We start from the raw sequence: 21,973 nt of genomic DNA on the forward strand, positions 1-21,973 counted from the left end.
TATGAAGTCATTTCTTATCTTAATTATTTTTGGTTATGTATGTATATTTATTGAGAAAAATGTATCAAGAACGACATTCTTACCTAACTGTGGAATCAAGGTCATTGTGTAAAAATAGCTTCATGGAGATAATATTGTAAAAATATTAACTGATGAGAGGTTTTGAAAAATTGTTCTAATAGCGATGGTAAATCCCCTCCCCCCTCTCTGATTCTCCCTACTGCTTTGACTTTTCTCCGATTTTTCATATCGTCCAATGTTTATAATGATAAAAAATTATCTTCGCGTTTTCAGTCATAATTTTTAATTACGTTCGAATATTTATAAAATAGTCCTACCTGTCATTGATGAGATCTAACGGTAATAATAGTTTATTTATCGAGATAATTCTTAAAATTTGTTCGCTATTGAATTTTTGATAAATGGCGAAGGTCCTTTTGTGGATCAGCGGAAATGATTTTTCGGTGAATGGGAATTGGTAGCCGCATGGCTGAAAATGATAGATTTTTCACGTGCATAAAGGACTGCAAGGATTGGCAAACGGGAGAGTAACAAATGCATCGTTTTGCCGTCGATTTGCCAATTTGTATGGAAAGTCAAACGCGCTCCTGGAATGGAGAATCTTTTGCTGTCGTCGATGGAGGGATTTCTGCAGGAAATGCGAGATTGAGAATAGAAGTGGGGGGCGGAAGGGCCAAAATCGAAAATCGATCAAGCCTCCCCCCAGTCGTACAAAAGAGTAAAGAGGACAAAAACCAGCGGCGTTTATCGGCAGATGGCACCTTTTCGAAATCACGTAAAAGAAGAATAACGATGGTACCAAAATGGCGGACACTGCAGTGTGAAAATTCTTTCAAACTCGCGACAACAATTATATCGCTGTAAACCCCCTGCTGTATCAAAATCCCAACTAATTACACAAAATTAAACATAACTAAGAAAGTACGTGATTGAAATTTAACCTTTAACCCCTCCACCTTTCCAAGCTAATCAAGTGGGTCATCTTCTTGAGGCTTGGCGAGTGAAATTTTAAAAATCGATAAGAGTGAGAATTGGCTATATCGTATGGGTTTTATGCAGGTAATTTGCGATTGAATTGATTGATGAAAAAGCGGGGTGGGGGTAGTGGCAATTTTTTAATTGACGGGTGGACGGGTTTGCGCCAAGGTCATCGGGGAATCGAGCAATAGAATTCTTTCTTGTGGAGCAGCGGGCGTCGGTTAGAACGGTGTTAGTATATAGTGGACACTAGTCGATAAGAGGCAGATTACAGTCTTCCTGGCCGCCAGGTACTCGCCGAGCAGCCAGTCGTCCTACTGCGACGGTCATCGTCGTTTCAACGGCCACTTCAAACCGTTCCTCCAGCTCCAATTCTCTTTTCTACCACAATCTGGTTCGTATCCTTATTTAAATATCGTTTCTTTTTTCTACATTCACCCTTAACATTTTCCCTTCTTTCTCTTATTCAAACGTTAAGCCTCTGACATTTTTTATTTTTATTTTATTATTTCTTTTTAAACTAGATTTTATTTCATCCCTTACCTTTTTTTCTATTTTTTATTTCAATAACTCACGAAATTCTTTAAATCCATAGTCTTCTCTTTCATCCCCTCCTTTATTCCACCTCGAACTGAAATTCTCCATTTACCTTTCTTTTGTTTGTGTCTTTCCGTTTACTTTCACCCCTTCTTATTCTCGGTCATTGATCTTACTTTTCTTTCCCTCTCTCTCATTTTTTACTAAATCTTTGTTCTCCTTCTTCATCGATATTCCAGTCTTTTCAATTTATTTAATTTTTTGTATTTAACTCAAATTCTACTTTGTATATAAAATTTAAAAAAATTGTACTCTTTTACCCTACTCTCTTTTTCCATTCAATTACTAAACTAAATTTCTTTGCTTATTTTTCTCTTTTGTTCGTTCATACTTCCTAGTATAATAGCCCACCCCCTCCCCTCCTTCTTGCAGTTTACCTAACCAATTATTTTAATTCAATTAATTTTTCTTCTCTCATTAATATAATAGTATACGGTTCATGCTTTATTCATCTATTTTTGTATCTCAAAATAAATGTAATTAGCAGTTTGAATAGTTCGTTAAAGTTTGATTTTTGGAATGAAAGATATTATAGTCTCGTCTCTTGAGAGGCGTTACACTTTATCAGAATGAACCATGGCTTCTGAATTTATGATATTTGTGGCATCGATAACGTTACCGATAATGAAACAAGAGCGACGTTAAGCGAAGATAGCGAGTATATTATATTCGAAAACGCATGAAACATTTTACAGTGGAAGAACAGCTCGCGAGGGGAACCGGAAATGGCTGCAACCGGATGTCTCGAGGAGGAAATATGCGATCCGAAGGGAATCGGCAGGAGAAACGCAGTACCCATCATATACACCAGAGGAACCCATTACGAAATTGGATATGATATTGTAAGCTATTTTCATTTCGCTTAGACCAATTATCACTATGTTTATTCCAAATTCTCATCTAATCGAAAACAAACAAAGATTCGAACCAAAAAACTTCGACTTTGAATTTTTTAATAATATTACTATTTTTCTTCTTACTTTTCGTTCTATTCAATTGAATATGAATACAAGTCCAAAATTAAAAAAAAATGACTTAGAGTTACTTGATAACATCGCTATTATTAGTCCTACTTCTCATTCAATAGAAAATAAATCATGAGACGAGCAAAAAGACATTAACTTAAAATTGCTTGGTAAAATCACTATTATTACTCTTAGTTTTTGTTCAATTGGATACGGAGGGAAAATCAAGAAAAAGGAATCAGTTTAGAACTGCTTGGTGTGAATCACTATTATTATTCATATATTTTATTCAATTGTGAATACCAATAAAAATTTGAAAAGGAAAAAATCATATTAAAATTACTTGCTAATATTAACAAAATATTTAAACACACTTTATTCCAACTTCAATTTTATTTTGTTTGCACAAAAGATAACACTTCTAACTAAGACGTATATGGTAGTCTATACATTATCTCAAGTCATCTTTTCACTTTTATTATTTATTCCACCTCTGCAATTGTAACATAATCAGCACATGGAATGCAAACTCTCTATGAGACAGATGAAAAAAACAAATCAATTTTATGGCATTTTACTAGTTAATAAAAATATTATAGCATATATATATATATATATTAATCAGTATTTGCATTTGTGAGAATTTTCTTTTTCTATACTGATTAAATATAAACACTTAAGTTTAAGAGTTGCAATATACACATTTAATTAGAAGGGAGAAATCTTGAATTCATAAAATGCTAATTATTTCTCTTAAATATTTATAGTTTTAGTGAGACATGAACGTCGATTAAAAATACTCTGCAGGATGAATCTGAGTGATCCAGTTATGTCAGTTTGTTGATAAGAGTGAGAATAAAGAAATTTCAGTGAGCAAATCTTATGATTACGTATATAGTATTCGTATACGTGGAGTAGCATAAAATCATCGTAAAGGTGATTTTCCTCTTATTTCCGATTCCTCGGTTAATGCTTCAGGATTTTTCTCAATCTAATGAATAATTGATTGGTACAATTCCGGATATATTAATAATGTTATTGCCGTTGCAATTGCATAATTCACATTGCTTATTTACTCGAGAAAATCAACTGGCATTTTTCTTATTCATTACACAATGTAATGGTTCACGTTTGCTAGGCGAATAATCTGATATTTATTCAGTATTTCCAATTATATTATACTCGCAGTTATGAAAAGAATTATTAAATATGTTCCAATCATCAAAAAAAAAAAAAAAAAAACACTACACTTTCCCCTTTTCAATTAAACTTGCTTGACTGAAAATGTTTAAATTAATTTTTATTACTTATTAAGATCAACGTGACTTGTATCAATATATAAAGACAAGTATTGCAAAATTTTTATAAGTCATATAATATTATTTAAATTTATAAACATTTCTTTTCGTAATAATAAAATTTTATTTCAATTGATTTATGCTTCACAAATTTATCGAATTTTTATTCCTACAAGCTGGAAAATGATTATAACAGTAAAACAATATAATAATAATAATAACTATCACTATCTCACTGGGCTCAGTTTAGAAATATATTTTCAGACATGGCGCAAGACTTTAATTGCAATTACGCGATCAGTCATTCCGTCATCGTTATTTGGTGGAAGCTGTAAAGAACAAATTAGCAGCTAAAAATAAATCGAGCAAAACATCAAACTCTGGCACCTTATCTCTTTTATGCACTGCATGAAAGAACAATCGAAGCATTCTTACACGATGTTATAGAAATTGTTTAACGTAACGGTCTTTGTCACGGACCTTTTTCCAATTTTGCAACAAAAAAAAACTCTGGCCTTTAGTCGAGAAAAAAAGTCTCTTCTAATTATCCTAACAAAAATTACTCGCTGTAAATATAACTACAAAAAGGCGTAACAACTTTTTACACTTTAATATTTTTACAAGAAAAAATTAAATGAAATCATTTTATTCAAACCAGTCCAGTATAATCGCGTATAACAATCCAAGTATGAAATTGACGCAAATTTTCGAGAATTTGTAGAAAAATTGCCAAGCCTCTCAATTTCAATGTTAATATAAAAAATTAGGCTTTGTACAAGCTCTTCGATTATCCGGTTATCAATCTGACGTGGATTTCCCAGTAATTAGCATTTGAAGCGTCTGGTTAGTTATTAAGTACATGACAATGTTGCAATGACAATTGAGATAATATCGGATGTGACTGTGATTTATTTATTTAAAAAAGAACACTCCTGCATATGTTGGTAGCTCAAGCATACATCGTTGGTCAGGATTTCCTTCATGTTCGGAACTAATCGGATAAGCTCACCGAATCGCTGGTCAATATAATACACATGTACAGGGTGTACATTTCATTTTTTTCAATCAGAAAATTTTAGGTAGAGGAAGACATTTTAAAGAAAAAATCTTCTGTACAATTTTTTTATTCGACCCTTAAACAAAAAGTTATCGAAGATTAAAGAATTTTTAGATCCGCGCTTCCTATTGGCTGAGCGTTGTGATGGAGCAACACGTGACCTTGTCTATATTGATTAATGCTATCTTTTGGAATCGCACAAATTTTATTAACTCTTGATAACTTTTAATCAGGACTGATAAAAATTAATTTTACACCCGGTATATATTTTACATATATTTATCGTCACGTGTTTAACATTAGCAAGACAATAGAGCCTTTTTTTCTCCTCTCTCATGCAAATCACTGAACAATAAATCACACTGGTCCGTGACTATATTAAAGAAAAGATACTTACTTAAATATATATATATATATATATAATTACGATTAGTTTCCAGTACGAAGAAAAATAAATAAATTGTATATTTCGAAGTTTAAAATAACAGAGGCAAAAATGGAATTTTAGGGGATATTAAAAATATATATTTATTATTATAAATCCGCAATATCCACGTAAAAGTAAAATGGAAATTAGAAAAATAAGCAGTATCCTACGTGGATAATAATTTTCTTGTCTGAAAATATAAAATTATATAAATTAATATGATTGACTGGAAAAATATCATAGGACTATAAGAAAATCACATTAAATCAATTATACGAGCGTACAAAGCGACGTAATAATTCTCTCGATTTTATGGTCTTTCGTGAAAATATTCGATATCCAAGGAGAACTGTCACGCGTACGTAAATTAAATGAGATTGGTCTCTACCATAATTTCTTTTGTTAGTTTATGGAACCGAGACGGCGAGGCTTTATCTACTTGAGTTTAGACGTAACGTTTTAGCAGTCGAGTGCAAGGCCATGATCGGGTGAAAAATCTTATATATCTAATCTCGAATAGAATTACCAGAGAGAGACTGGATTGGGAAACTTTCCAGGTGCTGTCAAGCCATATTAAGTTTCCAGGAGAATGAAAATGATTTTCCACTCGTGCGTTTCTATATGGGAGGAGGGGGGGGGGGGGGGATGAAGGAGTTAGTAAAATAAATTATAGTAGAAATGATAGAAAAATGAAAAGTTTGTACAGAAATATTATACATATACTTATGTTTAATTCTAACGAGTTTCAATACTTTGAATTAATTTGCATGAATATAAATGTACAAACGCGTCGATTAAAACGATGATAACCTTGGCAGATACAGATCCTGATAAATCCATGTGATCTAGAATTTCCTTTCATTAACTAAAACAAATCGTCAGTTTTCGCCTCAAGTACACCGAGTCAATGAACCGTTCTCTTCTCACAAAGAGCTTGGAAAATCAAGACTCGTGAAGAAATAGACAAAGAGAAGGTGTGATGTATGAGTTTTCTCGTTGATATAACGCCAATCATAATTTACTGGATTTTTTAATAGAAAAAGAGAGTTGCATCACAGGATGCAGGAAGTTTAATAATAAAACATTATAATTTTTTTATTTCCCAGGGCCGAACTTTTGGAAAACTGATTCAAGATTACGTGGCCACTTATCGACCACTCCAAGAGACGTACTTGCCACTCTACGAAACACCGGAAGGGAGAAGGGTCTACGATGACACCTTGGCATGTGTCACACAGCAATTTCCACAGTACGTCAGGGAAATCCAGGGAACTGCCGATGGTGCTAATGTTCCATTCTACAAGGTATCTTAAACTAAACTAGATTTTAGTTAAATATTAAATCGAGACGTCGGATTAATTAAAAATTATACAATATTGACGATAAATTAAAGAAATAATTAAAGGCAAATTACAATACTCGGTTATTCTGAAAATGATTAAAAATTCGCAGGTGATAAATTAAAAAGGATTTGAGATTTATAGAGACATACAGATTTGAATAATTATTAATAGGGTCGTAAACGTTATAACTCGAGATACTGAAAGAGTCAATGTGCAATAATATTTAGGATTCATAAAAGTGAAATTGGAATGTATACAGTCGTAAATGTATAAGTTTAACAACTCGAGGCACGAAGCATAATAACAATTGAAGATTTGTAGATTATTACAAAGATTTTCGCATTAGAATATAAATGGGAATAATGGCGATCCTAATGATTTATCTGCGGTGTTTGTTAATTTCCGCGGTTCGTGTGTATATAGAGTTGGAGGATCTCGGCATTCACCAGCGCAGTCTAATACGTTCGCATGGAGATGGGATTTGCCGAGGCGATGACAGGGTCAATGGGGAAATATTGTAATTTACCAATCCAAGAATGGAGTGAAATTATCGGCTTCATCCGACCGTAACGCTCGTGGAATTATCTCAGCATTTAGAGCGTTGTTGTCCTCCTCGTTGACTCTGATCACGGATGAATATTTAATAAGCCGCCTTTACGGAATGCAATTTATTACTCGCATTGGCAAATCTTGTTCTTCTCTCTTGCCTCTGCACACTTTACTCCAATTCTCCTACGCAATGTTAACATTCTGCAATTTTCTTTTCATCTCTACCTCGGACTGATCCTCTTTGACCAGACTGTTAAATCCACTCGGCCTAAAAAATAAAATACATTTGTAATTTTTTATCCTAAATTGTTCTATAAGAAAAATTTCAAAATTTTGAATTAAAACATTTTCTAATTATGCATTTAGGAGTTGAATAATCATATCCTGATCATTTTTCTATAAACTGTTGCTTTTGTTACATCAAAGTATTATGAATGTTGTAATTGATCGAATTGTCACAATAATGGTTGAAAAATGTTTGCAGCTATTTCTGATGCATTTGGACGATATTGTTCCAAATGTGGCCGACGGAACTTTTGGACAGGACCAGCCGATTGGTTGTTCAACGATAATATGCAACGAGCCCGGTCAGGTAAATACACATAAAAGTCTATTGGAAACAATTAGCAGTAATTATGACAATTGTAATTAATAATCGCAGAAATGGTAATCGACCTTCCATATAATACAGGATGATTATATATCTCGATTAGGAAATTCTTGGCCACAACGAGGATGCTTTGAGCGAGACTCTGAATCATTGGTACCTGGTGCACGCGCATATTATTGAACATGGCTACAAGGAGGAAAAGTTCATGTCCTTGAGCTACGCAGGTTTCCTGCCAGGATACACCATGGGCTATAACCAACATGGTTTGGTCTACAGTATTAATACGCTCAGTGCTGCTAAACTTCGTTCTGGAAAATCACGTAAGCACATCCTTCGAGGATTCTTCGATATTTTTATAACATGGTGATTTAATCCTTCCTCTTTCTTGATATCAGCCAGGTACTTCCTGACACGAGCTCTTTTGGCAGCAGAGAATTACGTGCAGGCCCAAGAAATCTTGAGAAATAACGGATGTGGAGCTGCTGAAGGGTTCTCAGTTAATATGACATTCTTGCAACAAGAAGGAGACAGAATGTTCCACAATGCTGAAATTGGACCAGCAGATTCAGATGGAAAACAGTCACAACTCAGCATGCTGACTGTCAGTCCTGGTGAAGTCATTTACCACTGCAACAAGTAAACATTTATTTTTATGTTAATAAAAAGTTAAAGTTATTAAGAGTTAGTGACGATAACGATAATTTTTAAACAAATTTTTTTTAGGTACCTGCGTTTGAAAATACAAGAAGTTGAAGGTTTGATAATCGAGAGTAGCATAAGGAGAATGGCAGCAATCAATAATCATAAACCACCAAAGTGCCTGAGGGACGTATTGAACATATTGAGTGACCAAACTGACGACAAATGTCGAGTTTACCAGGAAATCAATCCTCATGATTACGTGAAGACAATCTGCACAGGGATTTTTAATTGTACAGAAAAGACTTGGTCTATCTATACTGATAAACCAAATTGTAATGAACCAATTGTAATTTTGCCTTTAAACTTAGAAAAAACTAAGGATTGCTGGCCTAAATATAAAAATGGCACTCATGAGAATAATGGAGTATCAGCTTGAACATTTTTCGATATTATCGCCTAGTGCCTTCTAAGCTTTTGATCTCAAATTTTTACATACACGAAACAAGTGCTCTAACGCTCATAAAATTGTAAAGTGGTTTTATCCATTAAAAATGTACCTACTTAATTGATAATAAAACATAAGTCACACAAAAATAACCTGTCTTGCCTAATGATAAATCATATTAAGATGAATTCACATTTCATTTTCTTCTACTTTTTGTAGGATTAACGAGATTTCCTCTGATTTTGTATCAAAAAATTATTTATTAATATCTTTTGAAAACCATATAATATACATTTATTTTGAGTAAACTTGAATTTAAATACGAATTGCCAGCTAATATTAATATCTATTGGAAACAAATTTAGCGACAGAAGGATGGTACAATAACTTTTGGACGTTTTCTCGATTCCATCTCAGAAAAGAATTCCTTAATATCTTCCTCCCTAACGACTTTCTTATTATCAGCAAACTTTTGCAAATACTGTTTAAGACGTTCTTTCATTTTATTATACTCTGAAAATAAAACAAAATGAATATATATTTTACATCTGCTTCTGGATATAATTCAAGCATAATTACCTTCAATTGCATTCAATTGCTCAACATGGCCCAACGAAGCCAAAGCTTTCATTCCTTTTTCATACTGGGATTCTCTATAATGAAGCTTTCCAGCCTCTTCATATGCTTGAACACTATCTGTAGAGTCCAATAAGAATGAAATCCTCTTTTCTTCGTACATCTATAAAAACAAAGTAAATTAACTGAAATGATTAACTTATAAAAGAAAGGAAAACATTAGAGAATAAAATTCAGAATAGCATACAGCTTTGCATTTGTCACAGGTACATAAATTAGATCTCCATCCTTCCGACCAGAAGCAGCTTCCTTTTACATCTTTGGGCTCTTCTTCTGGCAGCTGACACACTTCCTTTATGGTGTCAACATCTACCTTATCCTCCTTTTTCTCAGTATCCAAAGATTTAGACTGGGAAACTAAACTTTTTGTTAATTTTTATACAAATTCATTAAAAAATGTATAATTTACCTGCATGTTTAGCAGCGTAATGCCACAGAAAACTATGATTTTTCATGCACCCAGCACAAATCATTTCATCATAGTCATCATCCTCTGGTACATTGTTTCCACATTCCAAATGCTAAAATAATGGGTAAAAATTTGGATTTGTCTACTTATAGCCCATAAAACAAATTTCATTACCTTAGAATGATACCAATCCTCGCAAATAATGCATTGGAGCATTATGTCATTATTGGAACTATCCAGATCAGGATATGGCCTTGCGCAAATGCAGTAAACACCATCAAAGTTTTGGTTGTATGTATTTTCATTGTTCGTAGGTGATTTAGACTACAAACCAAAGATTATTAATATTAGATTTTTTTTCATTCATATCGTAAGATAAAAAAACTTACTGTATCTAGATTGCACTTTTTACTTCCAAAAATGGAATTACCACAGTCACATCTAAAATGTCTTTTGGTATATAATTCAACAAGCTCGTGGCCTTCATGACAATGAAAACTACAAGCAAGGCATACACCAGCACGCTCTTTCTGGCAGCAAGTTTTGCATGCATACAAAGCTTGGCGAATGTATCCCTAAAATTTTGGATAAATCAATACAAATTTTACAAAAATACTAACTCTATTCACATATTCAAAGAAGTCATAGAATGTTGTAGAATCTTATCCATTGATCAGTCAAAGATGTTAACAAAAATGATTGTATAATATTTTACTTAATATTTAATTTTCAACATCAGAAACTCGCAAGATTTTATAATAACTTTACATTTTCATCCAAATGGCAGATTACTAATCTTTTTCTGATAGTCAAACAAAGAGGTTAATGGTAGTTATTGCTTTATACCTTGCTGTATGTACAATTTTTGTCATCAGAAGCACCTAAAACAGCATTGGCATCTTCTTCTAGCTGATTTTCTTCCTGTAAAACGTCCAACATCGTGATGGAGTTCTCCTCTTCAGCATTATCAACAACTCGTTCAGCCATTTTTCAAATTTAACACCCAAGAACCGTGAGAAAACCTGAATATTATTTATTATCTGAAGGTTGAAGCAATAGAAAGTGATTAAATCGTTTTGGCTGATGACATTTTTGCAAGAATTTTGCAAAAATTTATTGATTTTACTTAAGTTTTTCGGCACTACGTTTTTGGCAGGATTCACTAGCGACAGTTCGACTCCTCTTCAAAATGATTTGCCGAATTTTTCCTTCCCGCTTAAACACCTGTTACAACCGTTAAAATTTTTTAATGGCTTTTTATTAACAATTACATTCTAAAATTGAAAATCCCTTAAAATTTTCGTTCCTTATTCAACAATGGAGGAATCGGTCAACTCTTAAAAAGTAAAATATTTAAATCAACCATTACAATTTATAACTATATACTCTGATATATTTATCGAACGCTAATATAGTTTCTCCGAACAATATATATATATATCTATTTATGAACGGTTTATGTTTAGGCTTGTCGATTGTTCGACAAAGAAATTGTTACTGTAAGATATAGTACAAATTATAACCATCTTAAAAGGTTCGGAACAATATAAAATTATTATAGCTCGCTCGATCTCTATGTTAAAAAAGAGATAAATTTAAAGTATATCATTTTTACAGGATAAAATCAGATTTTCTATATTTATTGCAAAATTTAAGAAAATTTTACCAAATGTAGAAATTGTAACTAAATTAATATATCAAACCCAAACCAGAAGTAGGCTGAACTACAAACAAAAATAAACCGAAGTGAAAATGTAAACGATGTGTGCGAAAGAATTTGGTTTTATTATTGGTTATTTATTCACAGCAAAAATTAAACGTGGAATGTATAAAAGAGTAGATATAAATATTACGATCGTAGGTTTATATTATAAAAACTAAAATTGGCAAAGGGCAGATTGGTTGCTGCGGTGAGTATCATACAATGAATATTCATAACAGGATAAACTTGAAATTTGAAGAATCGATTGACCTCGAATTCGCTTAAATTGACGCGCCTGGTGAGTGGTGAATGAAAAGCATTACGTGCTGCCTTCTAGCGTTAATTTAATAAAATAAATGTTCTCAGATGGTAAGTGCATACGTGTGTTAGGAGGAGGGAAAACCACGCAAAAAAAAACCGTAACGTTGAAAATCAATTAAAAAACTTCTGATAAGTAAGTGTTGGTACAAATTCATTGCAAAAAGGTAAGGAATGTAAAAGTTAAAAGAAAATGGAGCACAGAAAAATTTAAGCTTGAGAAATTTAGTCCCGAAATTCGTGTTTAAAAAACACCTCTAGATTCTAACGCGCATCTGGTGCCATCTAACGGGAATTTGGTTAAAGAAATCCTTCGAAAGCGAAACGCTCTTGAAAACCCGTCGAAAGAGGAGAGGAAGTCGTACTCGTAGTGGTCGTGTTCGTATCGAGGAAAGGAATCCTCCGAATCCTCGGTTCTCCTACACCGTCTACAGTTCCGCGAACAGTTGCGGCTGCAAATTTGTTTCCGGAGATGGCAGGCGGCTTTGATCTAGCGTTGCTCGCATGATTCTCTTTCAAAATTCTCAATATGTGCTCTGATGTTTCCCCGAGGATTACTAGGAATCCAAAAAGAACTCTGGAGTACAGCCATCCTGCCGAGCTGCCGACGAAAACGAGGAAAACGGTAGACTCCAAATGCTCCCCATCATCCAAGTAAGATAAACTTTTTTCTCGTTAAATTCAAACGTCTAATTGCCGAAAAATCCTCTCCCCCTTTCCTTAAAAAAGGTCGCGTCAATCTTTTCACAGCTCCTGTTGGTCTCTATCGAAGAAGGTTTGACAGTCTTAATAAAACTTTCGCCAAACCCTAACGCCGTCGTCATATAAATATGCTGTCTCTTGATTCTACTTCCAAATTTCGCCATGAAAACACAAGAATCTCCTTGAGAGCCCTCTTTTCCCCGGCAAACTTTAACGGACTATAAACAATAGCAAAGCCGTTCGAAAATTTTGACAGTCCTCAACTTTTCCCCCTTTTACGATCTTTCCCCCGCATAAACACTCGACCTTTTTTCACCCTCGATCGAATTCCGCATTTCAATTGACCTTGACAATTTTTAACAACCTTTAACCAAAAGGATTAGTTCTTTTTCGCTTTTCAACAAAGAAATGTGAAATTCTTCGGTTTCTTGTCTTTCTTTTTTTTTTTTTTTACTCAGTCGTGCGAATCATGCGTTTTATTTAGAGCACGCTTTTCTGTTAGTTCTGTAGAATTAAGGATACCGACCTCGAGAACGCCGTAATTATTCTGTCGCTTTTCTCTGCAAAGTACACATTAAGCTTTATTAGTTTTACACCAGTAACTCCAACTCCTTTATTTTCTTCCTTCTTTTCCAACTGACGTTCTTTTGCATTTCTATAAAATAATTAAAAGGATATGTCTAGCTTACTTGTAAAATAGCAATTAATAAAAGCATCAGTTTTATTAAGAAATATTTTTTTTTAGGTTGTGATTTAAAATATACACTCAAATATGGATGGCACAAGAGCAGCAGAGGTTTTGCCTCTGCTACAGGAACGTTTGGCCATCCTGCCAGGGGGACGAGACCGTAGAGGAGGACCTGTCCTTTTCTTTCCCACAACACCTAGACGAGAACGTGCTAAACCTGAGGACTATCGGCGTCTTTTACAGTATCTTCTAGCCATTCCAAATGATGAAACAAGAGGTTTACGCTTTACTGTTATTGTGGATATGAGAGGAGCCACTTGGGATTCTGTAAAGCCAATATTGAAGGTAAGATTTACTTAGATAAAGTTAACAACTAAATTTTTATCAAATATCTTATCTATTATCATAACTGTATGCATTAAGGTATTATTCATTTTTCTTCTTGGTGTACAGGTATTACATGAACATTTTCACCGGTCAGTGCATGTAGCATTTATTATCAAGCCAGATAATTTCTGGCAGAAACAAAGGACTTCGTTGGCTAAGCAGAAGAAGTACAACTTTGAGGTAAATGGAACAATCAATAGTGGTAGTGGGGATGAATATGGAAGATGTTATAGTAATAGTGCAGGAATGGTAGCCAGGCCCTGTGTCCCAGTTTGGCACAGTGTCAGAACTACACTGCTTATTGAATGCACTGATGCAGCAAAATATAAATCTCCCTATTGTGTGTTAGATGCAAAGATGCCAAGAATAAAGTTCTGCAGCTCATCCCTGTATAAATGGTGCTATATGCACACACATATGTACAAGTATACAGAAGCACATATGTAGATGTGTATCCTTAAATAGAGCTAGGCCACAAAAGTTGACCTTTACAAAAATTCAATATTCACCACCAGTTTACTATATAGCATGCACAGTATCTACCTAAAAAATCTGATGTTACTCTAATCTAACTTATTTTATCCACAGATTAATACCATAAGCTTAGAAGCGTTAGCAAAAGTCATAGATCCTTCCCAATTGACTGCAGACTTAGATGGCTCACTGCAGTACGACCATGCTCAATGGATTGATACTAGATTAGCAGTAGAAGATTTTACATGGCAAGCAGCAGACCTTCTTGATAGATTAGACGACTTGCAAGAAGACCTTAGCAGAAATGACTTTGCAGATGATGTTGGTGGTGCTAAACATGGTATAGACCTGCATAATGAAATGAAGAAAAAAATAATGAAAGTTCCTGTTGAAGAGATTGAAGTAGTTGGCCAACGTTTGCTGCAGAGATTTAACAGCAGTGAGTGTTTCAGGAATAACATTAAATGTGACTAAACTACCAGAAAAAAAGGAAATAAAAAATAGCTACAGATATCAATATATCAATAATTTTACATTAAATTATATATATATCAATATATTAGCATACTAAATTTTTACATAAATATTTTAGATATTAATAATACGAGTGGAGAGGGTGGAAGTATCGAAAGCGGCGCTTCTGGAGGTTCGGATCCTGATGGACGTGCTCTGGCAGCTCTGGTTATCCAGCACTTGGATTCTGTGCACGCAGCACAGCAGCATCTACTCCAATTGTGGCACATTAAAAAAATGAAGTTAGATCAGTGTTTCCAACTGAGATTGTTCGAGCAGGATTGTGAGAAAATGTTTGATTGGATCTGTCACAACAGGGAAGCATTTCTAGCCAATTACGTGGAGATTGGTCGATCCTATCAGCTGGCCAAAAATCTCCAAGAGGAGCACAAACATTTCACAATGAGCTCAATGAACGTTTACGTAAACATCAATAAAATTCTTACTATGGCTGGAAGATTATTGGAGACCCAGCATTATGCTGCTGGACACGTTCGAGCTGTTGCTGGCAGATTAGATAGAGCGTGGAAAGAATTCGCAGCTGGGCTGGATGAGCGTACCGCTGTACTAGGTTTAAGCGTAGTTTTCCATCACAAAGCCGAGCAGTACGTTGACAGTGTATCAGGATGGAGTCAAGCTTGCGACTCATCTAGCTTACCTAACGAAATCCCCCTCCTTGAATCTCACATCAGACAACATCAGACCCTCTACGAGGCTATGTGTCAAGCTTATACAGAGGTAAAAATAATTTTAACACCTTTGCTAGAACACGTTAGTTACTATTTTAATTAACCTTTGCGATACGCGCGATATAAAAATAAAAATAGAAAGGATCAGTCGGCGTACCCTTGCTCTTTTATAGCGTGGTTGATGCATAAAAATAGAGAATTGCTTGATCATAATTGCTAATCGTACAGGAATAATTATAGGACGCCCTTTAAACGTTTAAAGATAGAAGAATGTATAAAATGGGAAGAAAAGATTTATCAGGAAAGTCATTTTGTTTTTCTCATATGTTGCTTTTTGTGTAAATCGTCTTTTGTGAATCTGATATTTAACAGGTTTACAATGCATACCAAGCACTTTTGAGTGGATTGGGAGCCATGCTACAAGTTTGTCACAGTTCAAGCACCACCAGTGGTTCTAGCTCGGATACATTTCACAAGAATTATGTATGATATTTTTATCATAGCTTTTTTCTAGCCAATGAAAACCTCAGCTTGGTGTTTAGGAGGGTCTGTCCGAGAATGGCGTTCTGCAATCCTGTACAAATAAATTAACACTCGACTAAATATGTATAGCAGGGTATCACAATCTTACTAGTGCAATATCGTACATGTATTATTTTCATTGTCAAAGAAAGTAACGAAAGCATATGGCAATACTTACACGAATGTCACCGACGGTCATCCTCCATGCTTATCGTTCCTAACCAGTTATTGTTAAAAGAAATCTGAATTTTTCTGCTATAGGTGAAGGTTTGCATACATAAATATTAATATTACTCACATGGGTTTGGGTGGTGCTGTTTAGGTGCATAGTACCAGTAAGAAGCTTCTTTACCAACTGGATCATCTTGTACAAGTGTGTAATCAGCCACAAGGGATAGACCATGCCACCAGAAAACATGTATGTCTGCTGGATAATCCTAATATATGCCAAATCCTATCCTGCTAGATTGTCCACATTATTGCATGTATCACTGAAACTGTACATAACGTCCCTTGACACTTACATTTAGCTTGGAATAACACAAAAATATTTAAAAAATACAGATATCGATTATTAAACAAATTTTTCGGTTGAAATAGAACCAGGATAATCATGGAATGGATTGCCATGGAGGAATGAGCGGGAATCCTGCAGCAGATTATAGCGAAGGTGCATCCCACGTTCTAGCTGTAATTCATCAAATTCTGGGACACCATCGAGCTTTGGAAGCTCGCTGGCATGCAAGAAAAGTCAAACTCCATCAAAGACACGCTTTAAGGTATTGGCAAACATTCCTGATATAGTCTCATGAATCTAAATGAAATTGACCTAAAACGACAATTTTTAAAATTCATAGATTGTTCCAAGAGGATGTGAAGCAAGTTCTGGATTGGCTCACGAATCATGGAGAAGTATTTATAAGAAAGAACACAGGAGTTGGTCGTAATCTGCAGAAAGCGAGAGTATACCAAAAGAGCCACGAACACTTTGAGAATGTCGCTCAGAATACGTACACGAATGCCACGAAATTACTGACAGCTGCCGAAGAGTTGGCTCATACCGGAGAGTGCGCAGCAGACGAGATTTATGCGGTGGCTCAAGAATTGGAGGCTCACGTGAGCAGTTTTGCTGCGAGAGTAGAGCAGCGGCGACGAAGGCTGGATCTGGCCGTGGTATTTTACACACATGAAAAAGAGCTAAGTGGCTGGGTGGATGAGTTACGTCAAGAATTGCAACAGGACGAGGTAGCTGAGAATCTGGAGACAGCCGAACGTTTATTAGATCAGTGTGCCCAGCACAGGGCGTCGTGTCTCGAAGCCTGTGCGTCTACGATAGTCCAGGGCGAATCTCTCCTACAGGAACTACGAGATTCAACCGAAGCACCTGACACTACCGGATCGGTTTCTGCCGTTGAAGCTGCCCTTGACCGACTAGGTGGCCTTCGTCAAGAACTGGAGGAGCTCTGGGCTACGAGGAAACTCAGATTGGAGCTCTGTTTGCGCTTAAGAGTCTTCGAGAGAGACGCCTTGGAAGCTAGTGGCCAGCTAGAAATGTGGGCTCAAGAGCTTCAAGGTCCTCCCAGGGAAGGATCGCCCGAGCATTTACTCCGGGTACACAACGATGGTGTTGCTCACATGCAGAATACTGCTTTTCAAGTTTTGCAGCAAGGACAAGAGCTTGCTCAGGTAAATTATACTTATTAAAATGTACAAGAAGAAATACTGAATATTGAATCATAAACTCTAGAAAAAGGAAATTAAAAAATCTGTTTCTCGCTATCCTTCAGTGCTTGTAACACATTTCCTTATAGGTTTTATTTGTGTTAATAACTGTCCAAGTTTCTAGGAAGTGTGACCTAAAATTACATACTCTTGTTAATCTTATCAGACAATCTAAATACCACTTCTTCCACCTTCGACGTTTAATTATATAATTAGCATTATTCGTTATAAAAAGCATCATAGATTATAATTCTCTTCAATCTTTCATCGATTTACTTTAATTAAATAAAAAATTAATTTTCCAGGTATTGGATCAGGCTGGCGTTTGTATAATGGCCGATGGTCAGCACACAGCAGCGGCCAGAGTGCAAGTGCTATTAGAATTTTTAAACGAGAGAGAAATGGATGCAGAAGATTTGGCTGAGATGCGTAGAGTCAGATTGGAGCAGGCAGCTCAATTAGTTCAGTTGCAAGCAGATGCGACGCATGTTGCCAATTGGATACGTAACGGTGAAGCAATGTTGTTGGCGTCATTGAGGGTTCCAGAGAACCTTCAAGATGCCGAACAGCTTCGACTGGAGCACGATCAGTTTCAAGTAGCTATAGAGAAAACTCACACATCCGCTGTCCAGGTAAAGCACCGTGCTGATGCTTTGGTATCGGCGAATCATTACGATCCGAAAAGTATCCGGGAGGTCGCCGAGGACGTAACAAAGAGGTGGCAGCAATTAGTAACGTGCGCCGAGGAGAGACATAAATTAGTAACGGCTAGCATTAATTTTTATAAAACCGCCGAGCAAGTACGCTCGGTTCTCGACAGTCTCGAACGAGAGTACAGAAGGGACGAAGATTGGTGCGCGGCTGGCGATAAGGGTGGCCAGGTACCCACTCTCGTTGGCAAGCACCAGGAACAAAAGGAAGCTTTTTTGAAAGCCTGTACCCTCGTTCGACGCACCGCAGAAACCTTCCTCAAATACACGAATCGTAGCTTGCAGTTTTATAGTTACCAGACCAGTAACGCTGGTTCTGAGAATAAAGTGAAGAATATTTTGGAAGAATTACTTAGCAAGGAGAACAAGGTACTGGAGTATTGGACGCAGCGAAAGAAACGTTTGGACCAATGTCACCAATACGTATTGTTCGAGAGGAGTGCCAAGCAAGCTTTGGAATGGATAAGGGAGACTGGGGAGCTTTACTTGGCAACTCATACGAACGTTGGCAAGAATCGTATAGAGAACGAGCAATTACTCCACGAGCATAACGAGTTTAAGGGTGCAGCGAAGGAGACTCGAGAGAGAGTAAAGCTTTTGATCCAGTTGGCTGATAATTTGGTTGAGAAAGGGCACGCGCACGCAGCAGCCATTAAACAATCGGTGGCTGAGGTGGATCAACGTTATAAGGACTTCAGTATGAGAATGGATTGCTACAAAACCCAAATCGAGGACGATCTGGGTATTCAATCTGATGATGGTCACAAGGATCTATCGATAGACAGGAATTCGGATCCTCTACTGGAAGAGAAGATCAAAGGCAAGGACCTAAAGGAACTGAACGAGGAGAAGAGAAGATCAGCCAGACGCAAAGAGTTCATCATGGCAGAACTGTTGCAAACTGAACGCACTTATGTCAAGGATCTCGAGACCTGCATTCGCTGTTTCCTCGAGGAAACTCGTTGTGGCAGAGGAAATATGCCTGTAGGTCTTCAAGGTCGTGACTCTATACTCTTCAGCAACATGGAAGAGATCCATCAGTTTCACAGCAACGTCTTCCTACGTGAACTGGAAAAATATGAAACTATGCCTGAGGACGTTGGTCACTGTTTCGTGACTTGGGTAGGTTACAAAATTAATATGTCGAATGCATGATTTTTATTTTTGAACTTGAGAAAAATAAAATATATAAGAATTAATTTGAATAAAATGAAATGTAACTTATATTGCTGAATTTTCAGGCTCCAAAGTTCGATATGTACGTGACGTACTGCAAGAACAAGCCGGAGAGCAATCAGTTGTTGGTCGCACACGGAGGTACTTGGTTCGAGGAGTTGCAGAGGAAGCACAGAGTGGAGCATCCGATTGCTGCATATCTGATAAAGCCAGTTCAGAGAATAACGAAATACCAATTGTTATTGAAAGACCTTCAAGCATGCTGCCAGGAAGGGCAGGGAGAAATCAAAGATGGATTAGAAGTGATGTTGAATGTGCCTAAAAAAGCAAACGATGCCTTACACTTAAGCCTATTGGAAGGTTGCGATGTCAGGATAGATACACTCGGCGATGTAGTGCTACAGGATTCATTTACAGTTTGGGACCCAAAGCAGCTTATCAGAAAAGGCAGGGATCGTCACATCTTTCTGTTCGAGCTGTATCTTTTGTTCAGTAAAGAAGTAAAGGACTCAGCAGGCAAAGTTAGTATTACTAATTTCATTGTTTGATGTAATATAAAAGTATTTAAAAATTTGTCTATAAAATATTGTACAAAACAATATGAAAATCACGCGAGAAAATATTCTCTTTACTAATTGATCACTTATTGCAGGTGAAATATATTTATAAAAGCCGCCTGATGACCTCCGAACTAGGGGTAACCGAACACATCGAAGGGGACGAGTGTAAATTCGCAGTTTGGACAGGCAGGGCACCCACGAGCGACACTCGAGTAGTTTTGAGAGCAAATTCTCTCGAAGCCAAGCAACTTTGGGTTAAGAGACTGAGGGAAGTCATCCAGGAGACCTACTTTAGCCTCTCCATGCCGAAGAGTCCTGCCAAAAAGAGTTCTAGCCAGCGATCGAGCAGGGACCTTGAGGAATGCGCGTCTCTCGACGACAGCGTTGAAAATCTCGACAGGAACTCGCTCGCTTCTTTTGGATCCACAAACACTACTGACTCCGATAAGGTAAGTGCACCAAAATACCATTTCTGCAACTCCAAAGATAATTTATCGACTATGTGCTTAGTTCCTTCTTTGAATATATACACATTTCCAACATTTCTTGGAAAATTGCTCTACAGCATTAATATTAATAATAAACCAAGTCCTCTCGTACCATTCAATATTTATGTTTTCATATTTGAATATATTCCCAGAAATTCTTGTTGAATGATCCTAAACATTATTAATACCAGATTGAAAGTCCGGGAGTCTTCGAATGAATCAAGATTGAATGCAAATAATAGGTTTTGAAATTTTTACAATAAGGGCTTCCCGTGAAGCCATTCAAGAAAAATGTGAGACCATACAATTGACTTTGGAAAATGCGAATATTAGAACGACAGCCGTGGCCAATGAGGCAGTAGAACGTCGGTGGCTGGCCAATCAGGAAACAGCAGGTATGTGTATTAGTGGTGGACTGCGGTAGGAATTCGCAGAAGAGGTGCGCGACCTCAGGTACCACCTACTCTGGTTGGCCAATCGATGCACGAAAAGCCACGAAACACCGAACTGCGATAAACAACACCATCGATTTACCAAAAAGAGATAAAGCAAACAGCAAATGCAATGAGCCAGCAGTCTCCCTTAAAAGAAATTGCAAGAGTCCTAATAATCGTTTCTTTCAGCTTCAAGTAAAAGAAGGGACTGAGAAAGTTGATGTGTCGACGAGTGGGTGGATGGAATCGAAGGAGACGAGTGAGATGTTGAAGAAAAATTGATAAGCTCGTGGTAGGAGGATACACAGGAGAGGACATTTTGGAGAAGCACGAGTGTACTTTGACGAAGAAGGAGGAAGAAAAGGGAAAGAAAGGAAGAAGGAGAAGAGTTTGCTGCGAATGTAGGAAAGGGAAGTGTGGTGCGCACGCAGGCTGGACCAGTGCGAGGAGAAGTAGGATGAGATGAGTGTGAGAGGGAGTAGGAAGAGAAGAGCATGAGGGGGAGGTGGAGGAGGAGGAGAAGAGTACGAGGGGGAGGATGTAGAGGAGAGGGTCTGGGCGTGCAGGAGGGAGGGTTTCCTAGGCTTGTACGATCAGTACGGGCGCGACTCTCGGCTCGGCACCGGCCGAGCTCGAGTTCAGCGTGCCCAGCGTGACTCTCGGCAAGTCTAGAAGCCACCGGAAGTGGGGAGGTTGGCCCGAAGAGTGGCGATGGCACGTTGTGTGCCATACAGTTCCTCCTCTTCCTCGCGCAGGTTTTCGTGAACGGAAGTCAAGGATGACGTCCCCGGCCGGGAAGCCGGCCACGATCGCCCAAAAGGCGCGCAGGAAGATCTCCCTGCCCTGGTTCCGCCAGGGCTCCGTGGCTCCGCCGCATGCCGCCCTATCCAGGCAGCACACCATCGACACCC

General features: G+C 36.9%; 3 protein-coding genes across 10 annotated transcripts in view; 2 read left to right on the forward strand and 1 right to left on the reverse strand.

Moving 5' to 3' along the window:
* The first annotated feature begins 1,234 nt into the window (after positions 1-1,234).
* tan (C45 family peptidase tan) lies at positions 1,235-9,084 on the forward strand. The gene is made up of 7 exons (XM_066730894.1): positions 1,235-1,393; positions 2,292-2,438; positions 6,450-6,647; positions 7,720-7,827; positions 7,949-8,165; positions 8,241-8,481; positions 8,569-9,084. Exons 2-7 carry the CDS (start codon positions 2,322-2,324, stop codon positions 8,921-8,923), a joined length of 1,236 nt encoding a protein of 411 aa, XP_066586991.1. The 5' UTR covers positions 1,235-1,393; positions 2,292-2,321; the 3' UTR covers positions 8,924-9,084.
* A 94-nt stretch (positions 9,085-9,178) lies between these two features.
* On the reverse strand, positions 9,179-11,322 carry LOC136775813 (putative E3 ubiquitin-protein ligase UBR7). 2 transcript variants are annotated; one of them, XM_066730897.1, is made up of 8 exons: positions 11,104-11,322; positions 10,824-11,017; positions 10,367-10,552; positions 10,152-10,301; positions 9,978-10,089; positions 9,756-9,925; positions 9,512-9,671; positions 9,179-9,445 (listed from the first exon to the last, which is right to left on the reverse strand). In XM_066730897.1, exons 2-8 carry the CDS (start codon positions 10,962-10,964, stop codon positions 9,294-9,296), a joined length of 1,071 nt encoding a protein of 356 aa, XP_066586994.1. In that variant the 5' UTR covers positions 10,965-11,017; positions 11,104-11,322; the 3' UTR covers positions 9,179-9,293. The 2 variants fall into 2 exon arrangements, with proteins under 2 accessions (XP_066586994.1, XP_066586992.1); XM_066730895.1 differs by having other exon boundaries at positions 10,824-11,322.
* Positions 11,323-12,363: 1,041 nt separating this feature from the next.
* The window catches only part of trio (trio Rho guanine nucleotide exchange factor), a 40,775-nt gene continuing 31,165 nt past the window's right edge, over positions 12,364-21,973 (forward strand). For 4 of the 7 annotated variants that reach the window (XM_066730887.1, XM_066730892.1, XM_066730890.1 and 1 more), the window contains exons 1-11: positions 12,364-12,651; positions 13,445-13,732; positions 13,841-13,954; positions 14,363-14,687; positions 14,841-15,499; positions 15,823-15,933; positions 16,573-16,751; positions 16,830-17,658; positions 18,000-19,526; positions 19,646-20,101; positions 20,233-20,589. In XM_066730887.1, coding sequence (XP_066586984.1) covers positions 13,472-13,732; positions 13,841-13,954; positions 14,363-14,687; positions 14,841-15,499; positions 15,823-15,933; positions 16,573-16,751; positions 16,830-17,658; positions 18,000-19,526; positions 19,646-20,101; positions 20,233-20,589 — 4,818 coding nt within the window. In that variant the 5' untranslated portion in view covers positions 12,364-12,651; positions 13,445-13,471. Of the gene's footprint in view, positions 12,652-13,444; positions 13,733-13,840; positions 13,955-14,362; positions 14,688-14,840; positions 15,500-15,822; positions 15,934-16,294; positions 16,391-16,572; positions 16,752-16,829; positions 17,659-17,999; positions 19,527-19,645; positions 20,102-20,232; positions 20,590-21,973 lie in introns of all 7 variants that reach the window. The other 3 variants (XM_066730886.1, XM_066730888.1, XM_066730889.1) reach the window with 3 other exon arrangements.

This window comes from Prorops nasuta, unplaced genomic scaffold, assembly GCF_024137725.1.
Source record: "Prorops nasuta isolate Cenicafe-Biocafe unplaced genomic scaffold, Cenicafe_Pnas_1.2 PNAS00008, whole genome shotgun sequence".
Taxonomy (NCBI): domain Eukaryota; kingdom Metazoa; phylum Arthropoda; class Insecta; order Hymenoptera; family Bethylidae; genus Prorops; species Prorops nasuta.